Source organism: Mchenga conophoros, linkage group LG7, assembly GCF_057382185.1.
Source record: "Mchenga conophoros isolate Kocher_MC1m ecotype Shallow Benthic linkage group LG7, M_conophoros_male_GT1.1, whole genome shotgun sequence".
Classification (NCBI taxonomy): Eukaryota; Metazoa; Chordata; class Actinopteri; order Cichliformes; family Cichlidae; genus Mchenga; species Mchenga conophoros.
In genome coordinates, this window is record NC_140532.1 from 49,899,519 (window position 1) to 49,922,894 (window position 23,376).

Genomic DNA, 23,376 nt, shown 5'->3' on the forward strand with positions numbered 1-23,376 from the left:
TCACTTTTGCAGTATTCAAACCAACTTAGATTAGACATTTCTGGTCAGCATGTTTTCCATTTTGATAAATGACATGCAGATTTTTTGGCTTTTTTGGACGTGTTCATTGACGCTGTGGGCCTCTGCTGTTTTTGTAGTGTGGAGAGCCCAACAGTCAGAATGATTATGAACACAAAACAAAGGGAAATTGTCTTAAAGTTAAAACGCACTGTTAGTTTTGTTTATGGAAGGACAGCGTGCTGCTTTAAGCTCAGTACTATTTATCTATAAACAGTAAAAGATGTTTGTAACCACTATCACATCATATATTTGTTTGTACATTAGGCCTGGACCATGTTAAATGACAGAAAATGGACGAAAGGTTGGATGGAAGACCAAAAGTAGCTAGTTGGCTAGCTAGCTTAATTAGCAAGGTGCTTCCATTGTTCTCTTGTGATACTTAATGGGATGCTAAATTTAGCCATTGACAAATAGGCTTAAAATGAATGTACTTGCCAGAAAGTAATGCCCAACTGACTGCTCTTTTAAAGGGGTTGAATGTTCAGCAAGATGTAAAAGCAAGCATCCATCACAAGTGGCCACTTTAAATGTTACTGCCTTGAAACTGGTAAGTTGTACAAAAATGCCAAGGAGAAATTAGCTTGTTACCATTTTTTAAGCCAACCTATAAACTATTTAAAAGATGGTTTTGCTTTTTGCTGTCACCATATGGTGGCCTTCAGAAAAGAATACAGGTTAAAGACACATCTGTAGTGGCTTTATTTTTCTTTCCCTTTAAATGTACCAGGAAGCTAAGCCTGTGTTTCCTACCATCTACGCTGTAAAGATGTTCTGCTAGTTGTATATACTGTATATTGTAACGTTCACAAGAACCAGACGGTTGGGGTCTCAGTTTGTCCGTTTATTCGGCACATAAGCCAGCGGGTTGTTAACTCAGGGGGAAGCGCTCTCGAACTACACCTCTCTTCAGCCTGGCACCCACACAGAACAACCAGGTCCCCCCACCCCTTCCTGTACACCACCCTCACTACTTCCTGCAGCCCAACCAAACATGAATCTTAAAGGAACAACAACAGTGTGCAGAGAAAACCAACATGTCACTGTCCAGTAACACTTAACCATCGTTACACTGCCCCCCCAGCAATAAGTTCCTCGTCCCCGAGGGAACGACACAGTCTCTGAGGCGGGGCGGTAGCCTACGTTCCCTCCTTGACCTCCTGAGCCCCTGAGGAGGACGCGGAGCTTCGGGGCTTTGGGGTGAAGAGTCCGAGGGGGGGGAACGCAGCCCCGGTCGGGGGCCCCTCTGAGCAGGGTCATGGACGCTCTGTACACGTCCCTCTGGAAAGGAGGGGAGGGACTGTCCTCTGTAGGGGGCCATCCGGTCTCTGTGCAGCGCTACTATCCTCCCCCTAGGAGGCAACTGCACCCTGTAAACAACCTCCCCCACTCGCTCTAGGACGCTGCAAGGCCCCACCCAGCTGCTATCCAGTTTAGGACACCGTCCCTTCTTCCTCTTTGGGCTGTAGACCCACACCAGCTCCCCAGCACGGAAGTGCCTCCCTTTAGTGGTGATGTCGTAATTCCTCTTTTGGCGCAGGCCTGCCTTCGCCAGCTGCTCTCGGGCGTAGGAATGTGCAGAATCCAGCCGGTCCTGCAGCTTCCTTGCGTAGTCCCGGCCCGGTGGTGCCTCTGGCGCGTCCGGGGGTTTCCCAAAAGCCAACTCTGCAGGAGTTCTCAGCTCTCTCCCTAACATGAGCAGGGCAGGCGTACATTGGGTGGAGTCCTGCACTGCCGACCTGTAGGCCATGAGGGTAAGGGGAAGATGGTAATCCCAGTCCCGTTGGTGTTCTGAGGTAAGGATGGCTAGCTGCTGGGCCAGCGTCCTGTTAAACCTTTCCACCAGCCCATCGCTTTGGGGGTGAAGTGGGGTGGTGCGGGTTTTCTTAGTCCCAAGGCGTTCACACATGGCAGCAAATACCTTGGACTCAAAGTTACGCCCCTGGTCACTGTGGAGGGTCTCTGCTGTTCCAAAGCGGCTGAACATCCCCTCCACTAATACATCAGCGACCGTCTCAGCCTCCTGATCTGGGATGGCGTATGCTTCCGGCCACTTGGTAAAATAGTCCATGGCCACAAGAACATAGCGGTTTCCTCTGTCTGTGCGAGGAAATGGGCCCATGATGTCCACAGCTACTCGCTCCATTGGGGCTCCTGCTGGTTGCTGCTGAAGCTGAGCCCGGGACTGGTCTTGTGGCCCTTTGTGTGAGGAACATGCATCACAGCTGCGGCAAAAGTCCTCCACATCCCTCCGCTGTTGACCCCAGTAATAGCCCTGGCGGAGGCGGCGAAGAGTCTTGGAGACCCCAAAGTGGCCAGAGCCAGTGCTCCCATGGCAGGCTCCCAGCACAGCTGACCTCAGCGACCTTGGCACCACAACCTGCCACCTCTCCTCCCCCGTGGCAGGATCCTTCCAGGCACGCTCCAACACCCCCTCCTTCAGCCTGAGAGCTGCAAACTTGGCCCACAGCCCCCTGGTACAGATGGAAAACCCAGTGACCTCATCCCAAAGGGGTTGCTCCCCCTTCTCCAGCCACTGCAGGACCGGCAGCAGGTCTGTGTCTTGTTCCTGCCGTGCCCTCCACTCCGCTGCATCCACCACCAGAAGAACCCTGCAGGCGAGCTGTGCTGCTCCGTCTATTGTCGTGAGTTCCCGCTCTATTTCCTCTCGCTTCTCACAGTAACGGCAGCCAGCTGCAGCACATGGGCGGCGAGAGAGGGCGTCTGCGTTAGAATGGTGCGTCCCTGCTCTGTGCTCCACGGTGAAATTGAAGGCTTGGAGCTCCTCCAGCCAGCGAGCCACCTGTCCCTCTGGCTCCCTGAAAGACATCAGCCACTGAAGGGCAGCATGATCAGTTCTGACAACAAATGCTGTGCCGCACAGGTAGTATTTAAAGTGTCTCACCCCCGCCACCACAGCCAACAGCTCTCGTCGTGTGACACAGTAGCGCCGCTCGCTCCTGTTCAGGACCCGGCTGAAGTACGCCACCACCTTCTCCCCTTCCGGTCCAACCTGCGACAACACCGCTCCACAGCCCCACATTACTTGCGTCAGTGTCCAGGACAAAAGGCAGGGCGGGGTCAGGGGGGGCAAGGACTGGGGACTCTGTCAGCGATCTGCGGAGGGTGTCGAACGCCTGCTGACAGTCCTGGGTCCAGATGAAGTCACGGTCCTTCTGCAGCAGGTGGAAGAGTGGTGCGGCTATGGAGGAAAAGCCCTTCACAAACCTCCTGTAATAAGACGCCAGTCCTAGGAAGCTTTTGAGCTGTTTCTGGTCTGCTGGTGTGGGCCACTCGGTAATGGTGTGAATTTTTTCCTCCAAAGTGCTGATGCCCTCACGACCCAGCTTGTGGCCCAGAAACTCCACCTCCCTCCTCATGAAGTGGCACTTGTCGGGATGCAGCTTCAGGCCTGCAGCCGCCACCCTCTCCAACACTTGTCTCAGGGCATCCAGGGCAGCATCAAAGGAGCTCCCGTGCACTAGAAGATCATCCAGGTAAACCAGACACCGTTGCCGTGGGACGCCAGCCAGCACACTGTCCATGAGCCTCTCGAAGGTCGCAGGAGCGTTGCAAAGGCCAAAACTCAGGACTTTGAACTGCCATAGTCCCCTGTTAGTGCAGAAGGCTGTCTTCGGTCTGGATTCCGGGGACAGTGGCACCTGCCAGTAGCCACTCCGCAGGTCCAGGGTGGAAAACCAGGAGGACCCGGCTACTAAGTCGAGGGACTCATCAATCCTGGGAAGGGGGTAAGAGTCTTTCTTCGTCACTTTGTTGAGTGGTCTGTAGTCCACACAGAAACGCATCCTAGGACTTTTTTTCTTAGGCACCATCACCACCGCGGAGGCCCACGGGCTATCAGATGGTTCTATGATGCCCGCCTTCATCATTTCACACAGCTCCCTGTCTGCAGCCTCCTGATGAGCCAGGGGCAGGCGGCGGGGGCACACTTTAATAGGCTGGGCATCCCCGGTCTCAATGACGTGCTCTACCAAGTGTGTCAAGCCAACATCACTTCCTTTCAGGGCAAAAATGTCACTAAACTCTTTTAGTACCTGCCATAGACTCTCTTGCTGCTGTGGAGTCAGCCCCTCACAGTTCTTTGACCAGATACTCCTCACTGCTGAGAGCCTCTCCTCCTCCTCCTCCTCCGCTCGCTGTTCTGCTGGCGGGTCTGCAGGGGTCTCTGCGGTGGAGGTGGACGCCGCGGCAGATGCTGTGCAGACCGGGGGAGGAATAAGCGGCACCTTCTTCCCATCAGGGAGTACGAGGAGGCCTTTGCCTAAGTCCAGTACACCACCAATGGCTCGTAAAAAATCCAGCCCAAGGATGCAGGCGTCCTGCACGTCAGCCACCCAGGCAGCATAAGACACACCGAGGTCCCCCACCTTGAACTGGAACACTCCCTTCCCTCTCATTGGGGCCAGATCACCGGTCACAGTCTTAAGTTGCACGTTAGTCGGTTGTACAGCAGCTCCAGTTGGGACAATATCGGGTCGGACCAGCGTTGCATTGGATCCCGTGTCCAGCAGGGCCGTACAGGACACCCCCGCAATCGTCACTGGAACATGGCAAAAGCCGCCAACCTGGGTCCAGCCCACAGTGATGGCCGCACCGGGTGGAGGTGGCGGTGGTGTGGGGATGTCGTTCTCCCAGGCCCGTGTACTCCCGCCTACACGGGCCCGTGGGCGTTTCCCTGAACCGCTGCAAGCTTGGGGCACTGCCTGATGAGGTGTCCGACTTGTCCACATCCCCAGCAGCTCTGAGGTCGGCGGTGTGGGCCAGCCCGAGGGGAAGGCGACTGCAGCGAAGCTGTCTGCACCAAACTGCACAGGCCCGCTGGCGTCTCCATCTGTTCCACAGGTGCTGACACAGCCCTCACCACGTGTGCGTCGTCAGCGCCCCCAGAGGATCCTGCAAGCATCTCCCTCTCCAACGCTAGCTCCAGGGCTGCACTGAGTGTGGCCGGCCGAGCAAGCTGAGTTTGCATGCGGAGCTCTTTAGGGCTCAGGGCCTGCAGGGACTGGTCCCGAGCTAACTCCGCCTGCACTGATGGTGGCACTCGACTTCATGGGCCAAAATGCGGAGGGGCTCACCTGGCAATCTGCGTCTGTTGTGGAACTCCGACCTCAGCAGCACTGGTTGGTTATACTGCCCGAAGCGCCTCTGAAGTGCTCCGACCAGAGCATTATAATCTCCCCTCTGCTCCTCGGTCAGCAGCAGCAGGCATGCAGCTGCATCCTCACACAGGCACAAAGCCAATTGGAGAGCTTTATGTTCCTCAGACCAGCCAGCTGCAACAGCTAACAGCTCGAACTGTGCGATAAACACTTCCCATGGCGTCTTGCCGCTGAACTTAGGCGTTTTTATATTCGCTGCAGCTTGCTGGGCGCCGCCATGTTTGTTTACATCACGTGACGGCGCGCCAAGCGAGGTCGACTCCTTCCCGCCGGAATCGCGGCCGCTGTGCGAACAGTTCCCGAGCCTAGTCAAACCTGGAGAAAATCCAGCCTCGGCAGACAGCCGCAGCGCCGTTTCCCTCACTCCATGGGCGGGCGAGCGCGGACGAACCTCCCTCTCCTCCGTCTCCTTCTTAATCCCGCCCGGCAACATCCTCGTCTCGTAACGGCAAGCGTCGCCGGCAACAGGGTCTCGGGCGTTCTGGGGTTCTTTTTTCTTTCTTCACTTCTGACACCAATGTAACGTTCACAAGAACCAGACGGTTGGGGTCTCAGTTTGTCCGTTTATTCGGCACATAAGCCAGCGGGTTGTTAACTCAGGGGGAAGCGCTCTCGAACTACACCTCTCTTCAGCCTGGCACCCACACAGAACAACCAGGTCCCCCCCACCCCTTCCTGTACACCACCCTCACTACTTCCTGCAGCCCAACCAAACATGAATCTTAAAGGAACAACAACAGTGTGCAGAGAAAACCAACATGTCACTGTCCAGTAACACTTAACCATCGTTACAATATATATGTCAGTTACTGTTGGAGAAAGGCTCAAGCAAAGTTTGTTAAGCTTACTGTTTCTGGCATTTCAACGTTTTTTGAAACCATATCTAATGAGGTAAAGTTGAGTTTGACAGTGACACTGCTTGCTTATTGGCTAGCGACTGACAAGTCATTCAACCCTCGATAATTCCCTTTTCTGGATAATGACCATAACTTACAAAATGAACTTCATGTTTTATTCAGTATGACTTGAAAATAGCAACTGGTGTCATAAAGTAATCAAGAAAGTGTTTACTGAGGTCAAAAAGCAAGGAAGCCAAGGGCCATTTTCCCATAGACTTATAGACCTACATCCAGAAGTCAGTTTGCAACCTGAGTCACCCATAATCCCATGAAAAGGAAAGAAGAGTCAGTGCACTTCTGCATTGGCTTTACTTTTACAACTCAAACCTACATCTTGCTTAATTCTGTCCTTTTTTGCAGTCAGAACATTTCGTCCTGAAGGGGGTCTAAATGAGTAATTTTTGACACATTTCACTTAAACCACAATGATCAGTTTCATTCTTAAAGAAAAGTCACAGCTTGACCTTAGCAAGTATTTTATTTCCCCTGGGGACCATGAGTGTCTGCACAAAATGTCATGGGAGTCCATTGAGGAGTTGTTGCGATATTTCAGTCAGGATGAACTGATGTGCTATACACGCTCATGTGTGACTGAGTACATAATGAACCTTCCAGCAGTGATGGACAAATATACCCATATGGAAAAGATATATATATAAATCTTATAAAGTTTTTATCTGTCTTGTATGAAACTTGTATGAAAAGCATACAAGAGTGAAAACACATATAAGATCCCTTGAAAAATTATACAATGAAACTTGTATGTTTTGTATACTTACTAAAAAAAATATGAAAGTAATGAGAAAGTGGCCACTTTCATGAGTAAATCATATATGTTTTTACTATTTCTTTTCCATATGGGTATATATGCCAGTACCTCAGACACTCATGTGGCCATTTCCATCCACAGAGGGACAAGACTGCTTATTGGTTTTCCAGGGCAGATGTTAGCCCATCTCACAAAAATAGACAGTTATATAACTTCACTGGTTCTGATTTGAAGAGAGTAGAGCCAGGAGACACCCAATACAGCGAAATGAGATTGGTATACACAAAGTATGTGCCTGCCAGTGGACAAATGATGTTCCTAAGTGATTTACAACTCAGGCCGGTTTGACTCTGAACTGTACTTGAGCTCAGTCTGTGATGAATGAAAAGGCCTGGTTGGCCTGAAGCCATCTTAAATCAGCTAAATTAGCTGTGTGTCCGTGTGTGCGTGTGTACCTTTGGATTTGTGGAGATGTGTATAATCAGGTTAATAGGAAAAGGAAATTGAGCTTCTCTGAGAGATGGAAAGGGGGTCACAGAGGAAGTGCAGAAATGACTGAGGGAGAAACAGAGGGGATAATACTTCTCATCTGGGGTTCCTGTATATGACTCAGCAGGCCTCCTTCGTGGTCTCTGGAAATTTAAAAAGTGAAATCTTATATGAAATCTAAATGATCGACATTTAAACGTGACTAGCAGTTTTACAACTGCTCTGTTTACAGAGAGGGATGCTTACATATGCTAATCCCTGCATGTATTGCTCTCTGTGGCTTTCTTGTGTTGTTAATATGCACAGGAGACCACTCCACATTTTCAGCAGTTTGTGATTTTAGTAAGCCAGTAAGCACATTTGAATGTATGGAGCCAAGAGACAACCTCGGCTGAAATATTAAGCCAGTGCTGAAGAAAAACAAAAGTTCCTTGAGTGACCACTAGACGCTGGCTCCCAAAATAAGTCAGCTTCCTAGTGCAGTATATAAAAACTCTTTACAGTCGAATTAAATGGTCTCTTGAAGTGGGCTCTGTAGTTACTTTGACCCAACTGTATGCAGAATTATTTAGTATATATCAGATACTCCAAATTGTCTTTACACTGGTGTGAAAAAGTGTTTGCTCCCTTCCTGATTTCCCATTTTTGTCAGATCATCAAATAAATTTAAATATTAGACAAAGATAACACAAGTAAACACAAAATGTAGTTTCTAAATGAAGGTGGTTATTTTTAAGGGGGAAAAAGGCCAAACCTATATGTGTGAAAAACTTTAGCTTCTGTCTCTCTAAAAAGAACATGGCAGTAGAGTTACATCTGAACAAAGAATAAGACCTCTGGAACAATATCCTTTGGACAGACAAGACCAAAGTGAAGATTTTTGTCCATAATGCACAATGCAAAAACCAAACTCAGCATAGCAGCACAAACCGACTGTGAGGCACGGTGGTGGAGGGGTGATGATTTGTGCTTGTTTTGTGGCCATAGGACGGGAACCTTGCAGTCTTTGAGTCAACCATGATCTTCTCTGAACAGCAAAGTATTCTAGAGTCAACAATGAGGACATCTGTCCGACAGATAATGCTTGACCAAAACTGGGTCATGCCACAGGAAAATGATAACATCCACAGCAGAAGACTTACAGCAGAATGACTGAAAAAGAAAAGAGTGAAGATGTTGCAGTGGTTCAGTCTAAGTCCAGACTTCAACCTGACTGAAATGCCGTGGCGGGACCTTAAGATAGTTGTGCATAAACGAATGCCTGCAAACGTCACTAAACTGAAGCAGCGCTGTAAAGAAGAGTCAAAATTCATCCACAACCACGGAAAGGTCCTGATAAAATCATATAAGCTGCTAAATCACGGGGTGTACTTTCACAGGGCTCTCTTTTAGATGCTACTGTAATCATTTTATGCTTTTAATCAGAAGAATAAATTGTGTAGATTCAGGGATGTTTTGACTGAGTAAGAACATTCATTCATTTTCTGGAGCTCGTGAATGTCTCTTCTAAATATCAAAGCAATCTGTCTGGGATGTTGCTGTGTGGACCACACTGAAATATCTGGTGGATAAACCAACAAACATAATCAATTCTTGGGTGTTGCTAAAAGATGTAAAATTACTTCAGTCTAGACCTTTTAATGTAGTTCTCAGACACATTAGCTACAAAGCATTACCATCAAAGGATAAATAGCTGCTTTATCCTTGTGTGTCTATGTATGCGGTCTGCCTTTGCACATTCTGTTTTTAATCCCACTGTTCTTCTACTCCTCTACACTCCCTCAAAGGTCCGGGAATTGAATAAATTATATTGAAGGAATTTCCTGGCACAGTAGATATAAAGAGTGTCATTGTGGTGCAGGCACAATGAGACATGGATGGATTTATATAGAGGCTCTGTGATATACTCATCTCAGTGACAGACAGACCCAGACTGGGCAGAGTGCAGAGAAGAAGCCATTGTCCTGGAGGTCAGATTGAACCCTGACCAAAATGGCTCACATTGATGTTCGAAATTCCTCTTCCAGAATGACTGTGTGTGTCTGTGTGCGTGTCTGTGGTTCACAAAGTTCGGCCCTCATCTGGGTACATCATTTTCATGCACCCGTAAATAATATTGACATAAATAGAATTATTTATATTTGCTGTAACTAAAATACCTAAATGCTAACTTTTATTTATTACATTTACAAAGTATTTTAGTAGATCTCTTTTTTTTTCCATTTCCAAGAGGCATCTTGAGGGTTTCAGAAATATTTACTGAGTGTTTATGGCTTCTGCACTTAGAAATAACTGCATACGCACATCTTTTGTTTCAGTATTTGCCCATCAGTTTATGTAAATCCACTCTGAAGAGCAGCACAGCAGACTCAAACAGGAAGTAAAGCGGCACCACTCTCGAGTCTTATCATGCGTAACCTTTACTGTACTTTTATCTTTGCAGTGCTGCTGACCTGCGTGTTCTCCTTCAACGTGGACCAGAAGAACAGTTTGTCCTTCTCTGGACCGCTGGAAGACATGTTCGGCTACACTGTCCAGCAGTTTGAGAACAGCGAGGGAAAATGGTGAGTGTCATCAGCTGCGCGTTTTTTAGTAGCTAAAGTCATCAGGAGGCCGGATGTATGTGATCCCTGCATCTCACATGTAACACAGTAAGGGGAATTGCTGAAAATAATATATAAATGGGCCAATAGGTTCGACTATAGGAGCACAGAGGTGTGTTTAAATGAGACACTGAGACAAGAATGTAACTCAAAAGAACCAACCGACTTTAGTGAAATAAACCATAAGGTTGACAAGCACAGGTTAAAGGCACTTTACAATTGTAGAAAAGAAACTTACAAAAAATGAAAGAAAAGTAAAACACATACTAAGACAATGACTTGGCCAAGTGTCCCTTTTGGTTTTCAATGCTCGGGTGCACCCTAGTAACCTGACTCCTTAACTTTTATACAAACAGATTACACAAATCCAATGTACATTCAAATGAAAATCTCACACTCTTTTCACATGTGGAAAATGTTCTACACAACAGCTTATTATTTAAAGTCCCAAATAAAAAATGTCCACTCCTATTTTCTTTCCCAGGGTGTGAAAGAAAATAGGGGTGAGAGAATGTCAGTCAGTGGTCTTATGAATAACCAGCTGTGTTAAAGTGTGAGTGATACACACTGCAAGGTGCAGCAGATCATCAAGTGGAAAAGAAGCGAATCTCAGTCTCTCTAAGTCAGGGGTGGGCAACTCCAGGCCTCGAGGGCCGGTGTCCCTGCAGGTTTTAGATGTGTCCTTGAACCAACACAGCTGATTTAAATGGCTAAATTAGCTCCTCAACATGTCCTGAAGTTCTCCAGAGGCCTGGTAATGAACTAATCATGTGATTCAGGTGTGTTGATCCAAGGTGAGATCTAAAACCCGCAGGACACCGGCCCTCGAGGCCTGGAATTGCCCACCCCTGCTTTAAGTCCAGGTGGGAAGGCTGGGAATTGTTCCTGAGGATCCACCTCAGGAACAATTCAGCACACACACACAAAAAAAGCACACACACACGCCGAAGACAATAGTATGGTGTCTCTCGGTCGGAAAATGCGGGGCTCTAAATAACGTAACAGGACATGTTTTTTTTTCTCTTTAATGACAGTAATACGACGTGAAAGAAAATAAACATTTGTCGCGCTTCAAGTGTTACCTTACTTCTGGAAGCAGATTGAGATGAACTTTCAGGCAGTTGATAACGACCAGAGCTAACAAAGGCTAACAGTTTAGCTCCACGCGGTACTTTATAAAGTCGCCAGAAAACTGCAGCATTCGCCTGTTTACTCACTTTGGCTACTTTTAACATGAAAGGTAGCTGATAACCAGCGAACTTATGTGCAGCACAGTTGGTTACAAACTTTTATCTAATACTCTTTCCAACTCAAAAACCTCAGTCTCTCTTTTCTCCTGCTAGCACGCAACTACCTCCACACAAAGCACCGAACACAGTGTAGGTGGGTGAGACATACAGCGGCAGGCTGCTTTCCCATTGGTCAAATGGCCTGCATTTGTATAGCGCTTTTCTAGTCCCTAAGGACCCCAAAGCGCTTCACACTACATTCAGTCATTCACCCAGTCACACACACATTCACACACTGGCAATGGCAAGCTACATTGTAGCCACAGCTGCCCTGGGGCGCACTGACAGAGGCGAGGCTGCCGGACACTGGCGCCACCAGGCCCTCTGACCACCACCAGTAGGCAAACATGGGGTTAGTATCTGCATACTGGGACCTGTGCATTTCAATTGGTTGGGCAGGCTGCCCATCTCTCCTCATATTTATCACTCATTAAAGTGGTACCCTCATTTTATGTGGGTTACACACAGATGCTCGCTGAAAGACAAGACCGTTCCAGCGCGAACCTTGTTGTAAAAATAAAGATGACTTCATGTGTTAATATTTTACCTAAAAGTCACACGAGGCGTCTTATCTGGAACATTTTTGCAACACTTTACATGTGGTACAGGTCTGCAGCAGCATAAGGTTAAATAAACAGAAAGAAAAAGCTCATCTCATGCAGTAACTTCACACCACACTTAGTGTCATTGTATGAATACATTCAGTAAATTGCATCCATTCCTGCTTATCTAGTTGCCATATCTTGTCCCACGTCTTTTGTCGTAAAGAGAATTTTCCCACATCAAATTGATAGCTTTGGTGGTGAGATGACTGTTTTCATACCGTTTTGGTTTATCACAAATTCCCTTATTAGAGTGTTGGACTAATTAACCAACAGTCTTATGGATCACTGTGTCTAAGAGGTTGCATATCTAAATGCAATACTCAGAAGACAAAAGTCGAACATACGGTGTGTATTTAATGCTAATTAAATTAAAATAGCAAAGTTCTCAGAACAGCCAGGGAATACAAGTATCCAAGAAACACTAGGATTACTTATTCAGACAGCACATGGAAATCAGAGCTACATGGCACACAGATATGGTCATGGACAACACGACAAATGACAAAGAAGGACTGAGAAAGTACATACACAAGAGGTAATGAGGATAGAGGAAATGAAGACAATCAGGGAACCAGTGAGGGCCCAGGACAGGAAGAAAAGCTGCGCAAGACATGAAGGGAAACTGAATGTTTCAAATTAAAGACAGGAAGTAAGTAAAGAAAACAGACAAGAAGACAGACTGAACGTGAGACATTGAGACAGAGATGAAGAAACATTGAAAGATAAAGACAAACAGACGAGACAGAAGGAGGGCCAGAACAGAAACACAAAGGGAGACTCACTAAATACATCACTAAAGTGAACAGAAACTGAAGGCACAAACAAGGCTAGAAAGTAAACCATAAAGAACTTATACAAAGCATCAGAAAATTAACAAGATGTATTAAAAACAACCTTGTGAATAGAAAACAAAACATTAACACGACAGAAACCTAATCCAAAGAACCTAAAATTCAAAACTAGAATGAATCCTCAACTCAAAGACTCAAAACCTTGGATCAAAGACCCATGGACCATGACAAACTGGGTGGGAGAAGCAGACCAGTTGGTCGGCTCCCTTTCACCAATTTTACAGCCATCATTTTACCAGGAAAATGTGTCTTCTGTCCTTCAAGGTCTTATTCAAAATCAGCAATACTACACTTTAGGAATTTGATTAATTTGCATAAGAGGAGTGACATCTAAATATCCAGCTGACCTCTCTTCTAATTTGATCAATTTCTCAGACAGACAGTTTACCTGCAGATTTCCAAACAGATTAATCATATTTAAATTATCCTTTTTAAATTATCTTTTTCCTGGAACCATGTTCCAGGATTTTTCCTTCACCATTTATGAGGTTTCAAGAAGAAGATAAACGACAGATATGAATGTTTGAAAAAGTTATAGATGGAAAGATTAGATGAAAACTACTCAAAGGATAAATTCAATTGGTTTATTGTTTTATAAATAAGTTGAAAAAGAAAAAGTTAAACAAGTAAATAATGAAACAAGGTAAAATGAAGTAAGAACAAAACGTTAACAAGTAAATAATGAAACAAGGTAAAATGAAGTAAGAACAAAACGTTAACAAGTAAATAATGAAACAAGGTAAAATGAAGTAAGAACAAAACGTTAACAAGTAAATAATGAAACAAGGTAGAGGAGAGAAAACCCCAACAATCCCCTCTGAGCACGCACTAGGCGACAGTGGGGAGGAAAAACTGCCTTTAAACGGGCAGAAACCTCCGGCAGAACCAGGCTCAGGAGGGGGCAGTCAACTGCCGGGACTGGTTGGGGAGGTGAACAGAGGTGGAGCAAGACGAGGCTACACCAGGTGAGGAAGCAGTAGAGTCTCTCGTCCAGGGCCAGCGGAAGCGTTTGTTCTTCTTTTTCATGCACTTTTCTACAAGAGCTTTTTTTTCCAGGATGAGGGTTCTCAACTCATCGATGGTTTCTGCGTTTTGTTTCTCAAGCTTCTTGCATGTTTTCTCCACCTCTTCCAGTGTTGCTCGTTTTTCTTCAAGCTTTTCCTTGAGCTCTTTGGATGTTTCCTCCTGCATTATCTTGTCCTTGTGCATGTCTGCGTTTCTCTGTTGTACTTCTTTGTACATGTCTTGTAGCTCCTCATTTCTTCTGTGGATATCTTGGAGCGTACGCTGCAGGTCGTCATGTATTTTGTCTTGTTCTTGCTTTTGCGCCTGCATTTCAGTGTGTTTGCGCTTCAAGTTGTTGTATTCCAACAATATCCCCTTAGTGAGCTCGGAGTTGTTTCTCGCCATTTGATCCATCCTTTTCTGCATGTGTGAGCATTGTTTGTCCAGTTTTTCTTTTTCCCCTTCTAGTTGACTTGTTTTGTCCTTCAGTTCACTACAAAACTGTTGCAGTTTTAGGTTTTTACCCTCAAAGTCTTCGACAATACACTTCTCTTCTTTCAATCTTTCTTTCTCTTGAAGAAGGTCTTTGTTTTGGCGCAGTGTATCATCCAACTTTACTTTCAGCATTGTGTATTTTTCCTCCGTGACTTTGAGTTTGTGCTCCATGTCTCTTTGCTTTTTCTCCTGTTCTTCCTTCTGTTGGAGGATTTCTTTATTTTTTTTCACAGCTTCATTGAAGTTTTTTTGGAGCAGCCGATTCCTTTGGTCCATATATTGGAGATCCCATTCTGTCTTCTCAACAGTAGCTTTGCTGTCTTTAAGCTGGTTGGACATCTCCTTTAGTTCCACGCTCTTTTGCTTGTTTTCCTTAATTAGGAAGACAATCTGGTCTCGGGCTTGTCCAAACTTGATTCCCCAGCCCTCATTAATAATTGTTATGTCGGGCTGGCGTTGTTGTCTTTCTTCAAGGTTCTTATTTTGCGCTTCCATCTGTCTACACTTCTCCTCCAGTTGAAGTTTCTCGTCTTCAATCTGTTGAATTTTATTCTGGAGGTGGTAGTTTTCCTTCTTACTGTCATGTAATGCCCTTTGGACGGCTAAGAGGTCATTTGGCCGGCCACGACAGGAAGGAGAAGCGGCGTAATCTTTTTGCCTTGGTTGGTGTCTTGTAGGATACATGTTGAAAGTTGTACACGACAACTCTGAAAAGGTTTCCAAAAGTTTCTGTGGTGAACGTGTGAAAGCTGCAAACACAAATGCTGCGAAGACACGAACTACAAATTGCTGTTTCTCACCCCTATTTAAGGTCAAACTTCAAAGGATCAAAGTGTAGTGACATCACAACTCCGTGAGCCAATGAGATTGTCATGTGACCTTTTGGAATGGGGATATTTTTTTTTAAACCGTTTTCAAATTTAACTTAATATTTGACTATTTCTTAACTGACCTGTTTAGCTGATTAAGAAATGAATTGCCACGAGCATCCCTAATGTTATATAACAGACAAGTAATAGAGGTATAATACATTTTTTAAATGTGTCTTTTTTTCCCAATAAATATTTTTGTTTAAGAGAATTCTGGCCAAAAATGTGCACACGTATCAAGACAAGTGTTCATTCGGTTAAATTCTACTCCAGAAAATAATAAAAAAAGGAAAAAAACACTGATTCGCTTGTAAAATTAAGCTGGGGCGAGCACACCAGCTGCGGCTGTAATGAAGGTCCTTGTTTTTACTACTAGCTGTTAACCTTAAACTGCCCGCCAGAGTATTCACATACCCAGCCTGTTAATACAATGAAACCAAGCATCCGTGGCTTCTTGCTAAAATAAACATGGAAACATGTTTTTAAAATCTTTTATCTCTTCTGCTTTCTGCAAACTCCTTTAGTTACTCTAAAGTCAGACCTGTTGCACTATAATCGCTGATCCTTTCCTGCATGGCTATACCTGATGGCACTTTGTACTAGTTAACTTATCGAGATCATATGAGATCACTTGTAGTAATTCACTTACTGCTAATCAGTGGAGCCATTTGCAACTGAAACTCCTCAGTGCAGTCAAACATGTGTGCTACATATCATCCAAAAAGCTTGATTTTGTTCTGTTTCACACTAGTGATGAGGGCAAAGCACGCTGCGAGCGGAGGGAGGACATGACCGAGGCTGAATGATTTACAGAGGTTTAGTGGGGAAAAATTAGAGACGACCTGTAGCTCTCAGTGTTACGCTTGGGAAAATATTTTAATGAGAAAATATAGCAATCACATGGTGATGTAACACGCAGGTTGCTGTAAGTGGGAGGTGACTGATTAGTTACAGATGCCTTAACCGTCAGCGAGGGTGGGGAGAGAAAAGCTGTTACATGTGGCACAGGCGGTTCAGCTTTTCGCTGGAGCCTCTTGTAACCTTGGCTAACCCCAAGATTTGTCTGCTCTCCACAACATTGCTGGGAAAGGTTTCAGAAAAGTGCAATGTTTTCATTTTTTAAATCATGTGAAAATGATTTGTTATTATTGTAGAAATTCAACATTTAAAGAGTTTTAAGGTTTAAGAACTTGTAACCTATTTTTTGCTGAAAAATATCCATATATTATTCATCCAATGATGAATTATGGTTTGTGGGGGCAGAAGGTAACAGAGGTGCCCGGATATTCCTCTCCCTAGCGATGTCCTCCAGCTTATCTGGGGGCGCTCCCAGCTGAGAGACATAATTTTCCTCGCTTGCTCTGTGTTTTCCAGCAGTCTCCTCCTGATGGGACACGTCCCAAACATCTCACCTACAAGATTTCCAGGTGCCAGCCTAATTAGATGTCAAAACTGCCACAGCTTTCTCATTTTGTTGTGGAGGTTTAGCAGCTCTTTGAGCTTGTTGCTCTATCTCCAAAGCAGATCCCAGACATGCTTTGGAGGAAGCTCATTTCCTGCCACTTGCATCCCTGACCTTTTTCTTTCGGGAAAAACTACTTAGTGAAAAAGAGTAATTATCAAATAAACCAGGATTCAGAGTTGTAAGCCGAGCTAGCAGCTTCATTTTCAGTTGTTTAATTCTATATTCAGCATCTTAACATATTCACATTTACTGTGCAACCTGTTACCATACTGCCATTTTTACCCTTTTATCATACTGACAACAAACCAATGAGAATTTTAATAACAGGAGTTTTTTTTTCCTTGTCACAAAAACATAGCTGTTGAGCTGTTTTTGAAGTAGATGCAAATCCCAACAAACAAATAGTATGATAGGATCAATCTTTGTTCATTCAATCTGAAAACGACCCATTTCATTGCCGTTCAGCTAAACAGTGGAATCTGGACACCGTTTCAATTTTCCCTCTCGCAGCTGCTTATTTTCACTTTTCTACTTTGGTTACGTCAGCCAAAATGACTCGGTTACTGTGGGGGAAAAAGACCATGGTTTGACTTCAAATACACCCTGTTGGAGAAAGTTCTGAGTCATCTAGAGTTGATGACACCAGCACACATTTTACATACAGTTATTCACACGGCTGTGCCTTTAAAACTTAACTTTATGTAATAACAACAGCCTGTACAAGCCTGGTTTTCATGTTAAGAACAGTTTTGAAAATCCATTGGATCGGGAAAGTTATTCATCCTGTGTGCAGCATGAATATTTGGACAAAGTTGCATACCAGTGCTTTGAACCGCTGTTGAAATATTTAAGTGGTTGTCAATCATTCCCTTGTTAAAGCTGCTCTTTTTTTGCAGTGACACGAGCAGGAAGAACACTTAACTTATCATTAATGAAGTAATTATGAAGTGTTTATTTTTTCATTTCTGAGTGAAAAGAGTGCTCGTTCAATGCTGTAAATAATTACAATGTTTCTCACAGGCAGCTGGCAGCAGAAAGTGTGTCGGGTGTGTTGTTGTTCCTCTCTGCGTCTTGCTTCAAATGACACAGGGTCCATTAGAGTCAGGAATGTTAATAAGCTTGAGCGTTTAGAGGAAGGCAGATGACCAAACTTTTTTTTAGCATCAATGCACTGATGGAGAGACACAGTGTAATAAAACCCACACAAGACACATATTGAACTTGTCCAGCACATTAAACGTAACACTGAAGTGCTATAAAAGCAGCTGGGAGTTATCTTCCATTACTATGTGGTGTTGTAACCATTCCCATCTCGTCCTTATTTTTTCAGGGTTCTGATTGGATCTCCGCTGTCAGGACAGCCGAGTAAAAGAACCGGAGACGTCTACAAATGTCCCGTGGGGAGAGATAACAACAACTGCATCAAACTGGAGCTGCCCAGTAAGAAAACGATTTGTGTGCACATGTGTACAGTTTTATCTGATCTGGCTGAAGGGGGCTATGAGTTCATGCAATGCCAAGACAACCACCTGTCCCTCTGTCCAGCTACAGTTCACAAGAAATGCAGCTCCTCCTGCAGTATTGGCCAGATTTTAATCAAACTTACACACAGTGATCACTCAGTGGTCAGTGTCACATTTGTTGTTTTATGGGCACTTTTCCCTTTTCACAGCGATGACCTTCATGCGCACTACTTATAATTGTACCAAATTCTTGCTCCTAATGTACTGAAAAATAACAAATTCAAACTGTTTAGTGAAGTTAATAACAAAAGATTCTCATTGTTGATACATTTTGCGTGCACAAAATTAAAAATCACCTTGTTAGACATGCAAAAGGCCACTTATTTCCTGATAGATTATGACAATCATGTGATCATATTACTGATTATTATCATGGAGTAAGAAGTTCTGTTGATTGACTCCCAAATAGCACATTTGAGAGCATATTTGTGGCCTACCTTCCACCATTACCATCAGTAATACGCTCAGTGCTATGACATACTGATCACAGGTTTACAACTGATCATGTAGTCGTAATGCTTCTGAACTCAGACGGTGTACAAGACTAATTTGTCATGCATGTGATGAAGTAGAAAACAATGTTTTGCAAGGACGGCCTTACATTTTGGCTGTTATGTTTTACCTTCTCTCCTGTTGTGTTAATACTTTCCTATTCACGCAGAGGAATGCACAGCATCCTTCCTCCAACACTATCGGATAAATGAAGGCTAAAGGATAAAAAAACCAATGCTGACACCTTTTCCTAACAGATCAAAATTGCCAACGCTCTGCTGACTCTGTAACTGCACCGTTCCAAACCTCCTCTGCCATTAACTTCAGCATAAAATTAAGATGTGCTTATGCCATGACCATAGTGAAATCCTGGCAAGAAAGTAAAGCACTCACAGTTATTCCTGCGTCCAACACACGCAATCTGATATCATTGTTACCACAACCTTACATTTTAATGTTGCCCCAGGAGCGTCACTGCTTCAGGACCTTTTACCATGATTAATTATACTGATATGATTAATGCTGTGAAAAAGTTAAACAGTTATTCTTGGATTTGAGAAGGTGTCTAAGCCTGACCTCAAAGAAGTAAAAACTCAATCAATTAACTCTAAAGTAATAAGTAAACATGGATATCTAATTAGTGATCACAGTCTCCTGTGTGAAAGCTGTGTGTTTGACCCAACCACCCACCACAACCTCTTCTCTAGACACACTTTGTCACTCGATAAAAGGAAGCAATAATAACACGGGGATCAATCATTCAGTTGCTGCATATTATATCTGTTGTCATTGTAACAGATAATCCATGTTATTCGCTTCATCTTTCAGTGGCCGATTGGTTTATATATGTGCATGAACATGTGCATGAGGGGGATTTTAATTGCCGGTGTGCATGGGAGAAGCTCTCAATTAACTGTCTGCACAAATACTCTAAATCCAAGTGCTTCAGGGCGTGTGCGTCTGATGTGTGTGTAAGTTAACTTTTATATCTGACTGGGTCTTCTGGGGAGGAAGCTGGAACCATCGGAACAGGAAGACAGCAAATAAACAAGGTTTTAATGTTTCAGCCTTCCAATTTATCTAAATTAAACAGATAAACACAACTTAGCTGCCGGTCAGTAGTCTGCAAAGCCTCTATTAGTGCCTGCCTGTGTGTGTACGCAATAACCGAGAGCTTGTGTGTGCAGCAGATCTGCAACTTTTAGAGACTGATACGTCACCGCTTTAGCACAGTTGCCTTGGACACCTTAAAATTTCTAAGTAAGCACGGTAACAGCTTGGCTGCTGTTGGTAAATTATTGGTTTTAAGTGCTGATCAGTTGGAATTCCCTTCTCTGAAGTGGAGAGTGCTGTAGTTGCTTTATCTTGGGGGATTTAGAAAAAAAAGCTTGAATCTCACAGACCGAAGTTTTGTCTGGAAAGCATCCAATGGGAATCTGGAGCCAGACAAGTCAGCAACAAACTAGGAGAAGTTTAAATGATGACAACAGTGCTGGTTTATTTTACTTTTTTAAAAGAAACTAGACACGATAAGCAAATGCATGACCTGTTTGTTTCTTTAGGATCAGTTGATGGATATATAAAGTATTCTTGGATATTTCTATAACAGTAGAAAAACCTTGCGCAGTTCAGCAGGATGTGTTCATGTAAATGTTTTAGATAAGTAAAGGGCTTGTCAGTCATCTGTCACTCTTCATCATTTCAGTCTGTGCCCACTGACGACTCCTCACAATCTCTCATCGCCACATCTGCCTCCATAATGGATTTACATTTTCCCAGCACAGACGAGCGAAGCCAAACCATAATGAGCAAAGTTAGTGGCTGTTGTGTTGTAATTTTTAATGACTCTTCAGTCTGACCAGTAAAACTGGGAGGCGGTTATGCCATGGCCATTATGAAATACTGATGAGGAAGAACAGTACCCACAATTTTGGAGGGGTTGGTTACTAAACACCTTGGCTGTATTTTTGCATTCTGTTTAGAAAATTGAAACTAAATGACAAACATGATGCGTCAGTTGTATAATTGTAAAGTCAGTCTGCCTTCTCTCACATATACTCATCCAAAAACAAAACACAAGTTTGGGTTTTCAAATAGATTTTGAATTATTATCTATCTATCTATCTATCTATCTATCTATCTATCTATCTATCTATCTATCTATCTATCTATCTATCTATCTATCTATCTATCTATCTATCTATCTATCTATCTATCTATCTATCTACATATTTTATATATATGCACGCAGAAGACATTTGAAATGATACAAGCAGTCACCCATCTGAGAACGGATAATACAAGTGTCCGGATCTGTTGTTGAGGAATTGCTCTCCCTTCCTGCAGCTGTGCAGTGGTCAGTGGCTGTGGCTGTCTCTGATGAACACGTTGACTCAGCATGTGCCAGGTTTGTTCAATAGGAGACATATCAGGACTAAATGCTGGCTAAGGAAGTGTCCGGATGTGCTTCTTATCCAGAAAGGCCTGCGCTGCTCTAGCAGTGTGGGGGTGGGCATTGTCGCATTGTCGCCCTGAAACAGCCGCAGGGTGGAGTACTGCTGCATGAGTGCCACAAATACAGGTTGGAGCACCTCATCTTGGTACGTCTGTCACCAGGATTTCCACTGAAAACAATCTGATCAGAAGTGGCCATGCAGGGCTGCGGCAGCAGACACACTTCAATTGGTCGCGGCAGCCACTGCACTGATAAAAATGTTGTAGATAAACTGCATGAACCAATTCTGAGGTGTATAAGTGAGTTCACTTGTGTTCAGTAAACAAAATACCAGCCCTGCTTTTGACTAAATCAATCAGCCGTAACTGAAAACTACTAATGTGAAATGTTTGGGTATTCTAGGAAATTGGGAAATGGATTTAAAACAAAGACTGATTATGAAGCTGATTTGCCATAGTAATAATTAGTTTACTGTTTTTCAGTGTTGTGAAAACTCACTGCAGTTTAGATCCACAATCTAGAAAATCACAGGCAGAGCACCAGAGCAGGAGCAGTGCTCTGATAGGTCCAATTTGTTCTGATTGCTATCAAGCATTACTGAGGAAAAAGCTTGTATTTCGGTGTCTGTCACTCGTTCCAGTCCCACGTGGGTATCATGAGCTGCAGGGTCCTGAACTGTGTCATTGGAGTTAAGAAATAAGGATGGGTCACTTTCCAAATCAATTCAGACCCACATCACAGTTTAATGTTGTTTTAAAAAGTTTGTTTATGAAAGACAAGGATTTTTTTCATCCTGAGGTCAGCAGGGAGCCCGATTGTGCTGCCTTTATTAGTATACTTTAGTGAGTGTGGGAAGGAAATAGAGGGAAAAAACCCACCCGGAAAGGACGTATAGGGTAAAAATTTAACGCACTAACTGCTAACAGATCTGTTGCACATACAATAAGAAATTGTTTCACATCAAAATCACTTCTCAGGGAGCAACATTCAAAATTGAAAAGGCATGTTTCACAGATTTGCAGAAGGAAAAACTAATTCCTATCCAAAACATTCCCAAGCTGCTAATTTTAGACACATGTTGGGTTGGTTTAATGATTCCCCTAATTCTTTCCCCTTCACAACAAACAGGCTGTTTACCAACAAAATATTTGTGTTGTGCTCCATATTCTTAGTTAATAGCCATAAGCTACACACAGAGGGGCCACATGGTAAAGTAATATAGCAGAGTATATTTAGTCTCATGTCATTCTTTGGGATAGGCAGCACTTTTCTTGTGGGAAAATGAAAACGAGAAATTTACCCAGCTGTGCTGCTCTCTGTTTGTCTCACTCTGTTATTCATCTAGTTTATTCTTCTTCTTTTTTTTTTTAGAAAACACAACCATTCCCAACTTGCGTGAAGTGAAGGAAAACATGACCATGGGAAGCACACTGGTAACGAATCCCAAAGGAGGATTTCTGGTAAGCAGGAAGTCTTCTACATTTTCTATAGACAAGAAGAAGAAGGACTGATCTTTGCATATTTGCTGCAAGACTACTCAGCAGCGAATTTGCAGAACACGCACTAAACCTTTGGCCTCCATGGAAAAGTCAGGCTCCGTGTCCTGGGAACGTAACAGGATGCTGTGAATCAATTGTGGTAATGTTGAAGTGTTTAAACATGTAGGGTTGTGCTTAAGAACTGTAGTAAAACTTTATTTAAACCTGAGGATCACCAATGTGTCAAAACTACAGCGCCAGTAAATGCATGTTTTTGCAACTTCTTGAATGGTTCGTGTATGAAAATCTAATGTAGAAATGTGAGGTGGAGCTGCAGTTTAAACCCTTAATGTGATTTACACAACATGTCAACACCATGTCTGTATTTATAAGGTGGAACACCCAAAACATTTGGTATAAATCAGGCTACCAGAGGAAACATATGACATGATAATGAGCAAATAATGAGTTTAGTAACACATTTCAACACAATCTAATCACCAGCTGGACTGCATGTGTGTTTAGTCATTTACTGAACATTTACAATACTAATTTATAGCCGTGCCACTCATTATGCCTGCCTGTTGAGCCATCACAGTGGTGCACTGATTCTCCTGAACTATTACATGCATTGTTATGGAATTTTCTGCAAACCTGAATGGTCCCCAAAGGATGAATCCTAATAAGTATACTGCTCCAACTAATGCGTTTTTTTAGCCTCAGGTTTTCTATCAGTTTTGCTAATTAGCAAATGTTAGCATTTTAGCAATAATGAGATACTTTAATGCTAAGCAGGCCTTTGTTTCTGGGATTACTAGCATTGTCTTTGAATAAGAACTTCAGTACTCACAA

General features: G+C 43.9%; 1 protein-coding gene across 1 annotated transcript in view; it reads left to right on the forward strand.

Annotated features, from left to right (window-relative positions):
* The window catches only part of itga1 (integrin, alpha 1), a 65,663-nt gene that overhangs the window by 21,853 nt on the left and 20,434 nt on the right, over window positions 1-23,376 (forward strand). Inside the window, exons 2-4 of the mRNA XM_085279922.1 lie at window positions 9,838-9,958; window positions 17,907-18,016; window positions 22,418-22,506. Of these exons, the coding sequence (XP_085136048.1) occupies window positions 9,838-9,958; window positions 17,907-18,016; window positions 22,418-22,506 (320 nt within the window). The remainder of the gene's footprint in view (window positions 1-9,837; window positions 9,959-17,906; window positions 18,017-22,417; window positions 22,507-23,376) is intronic.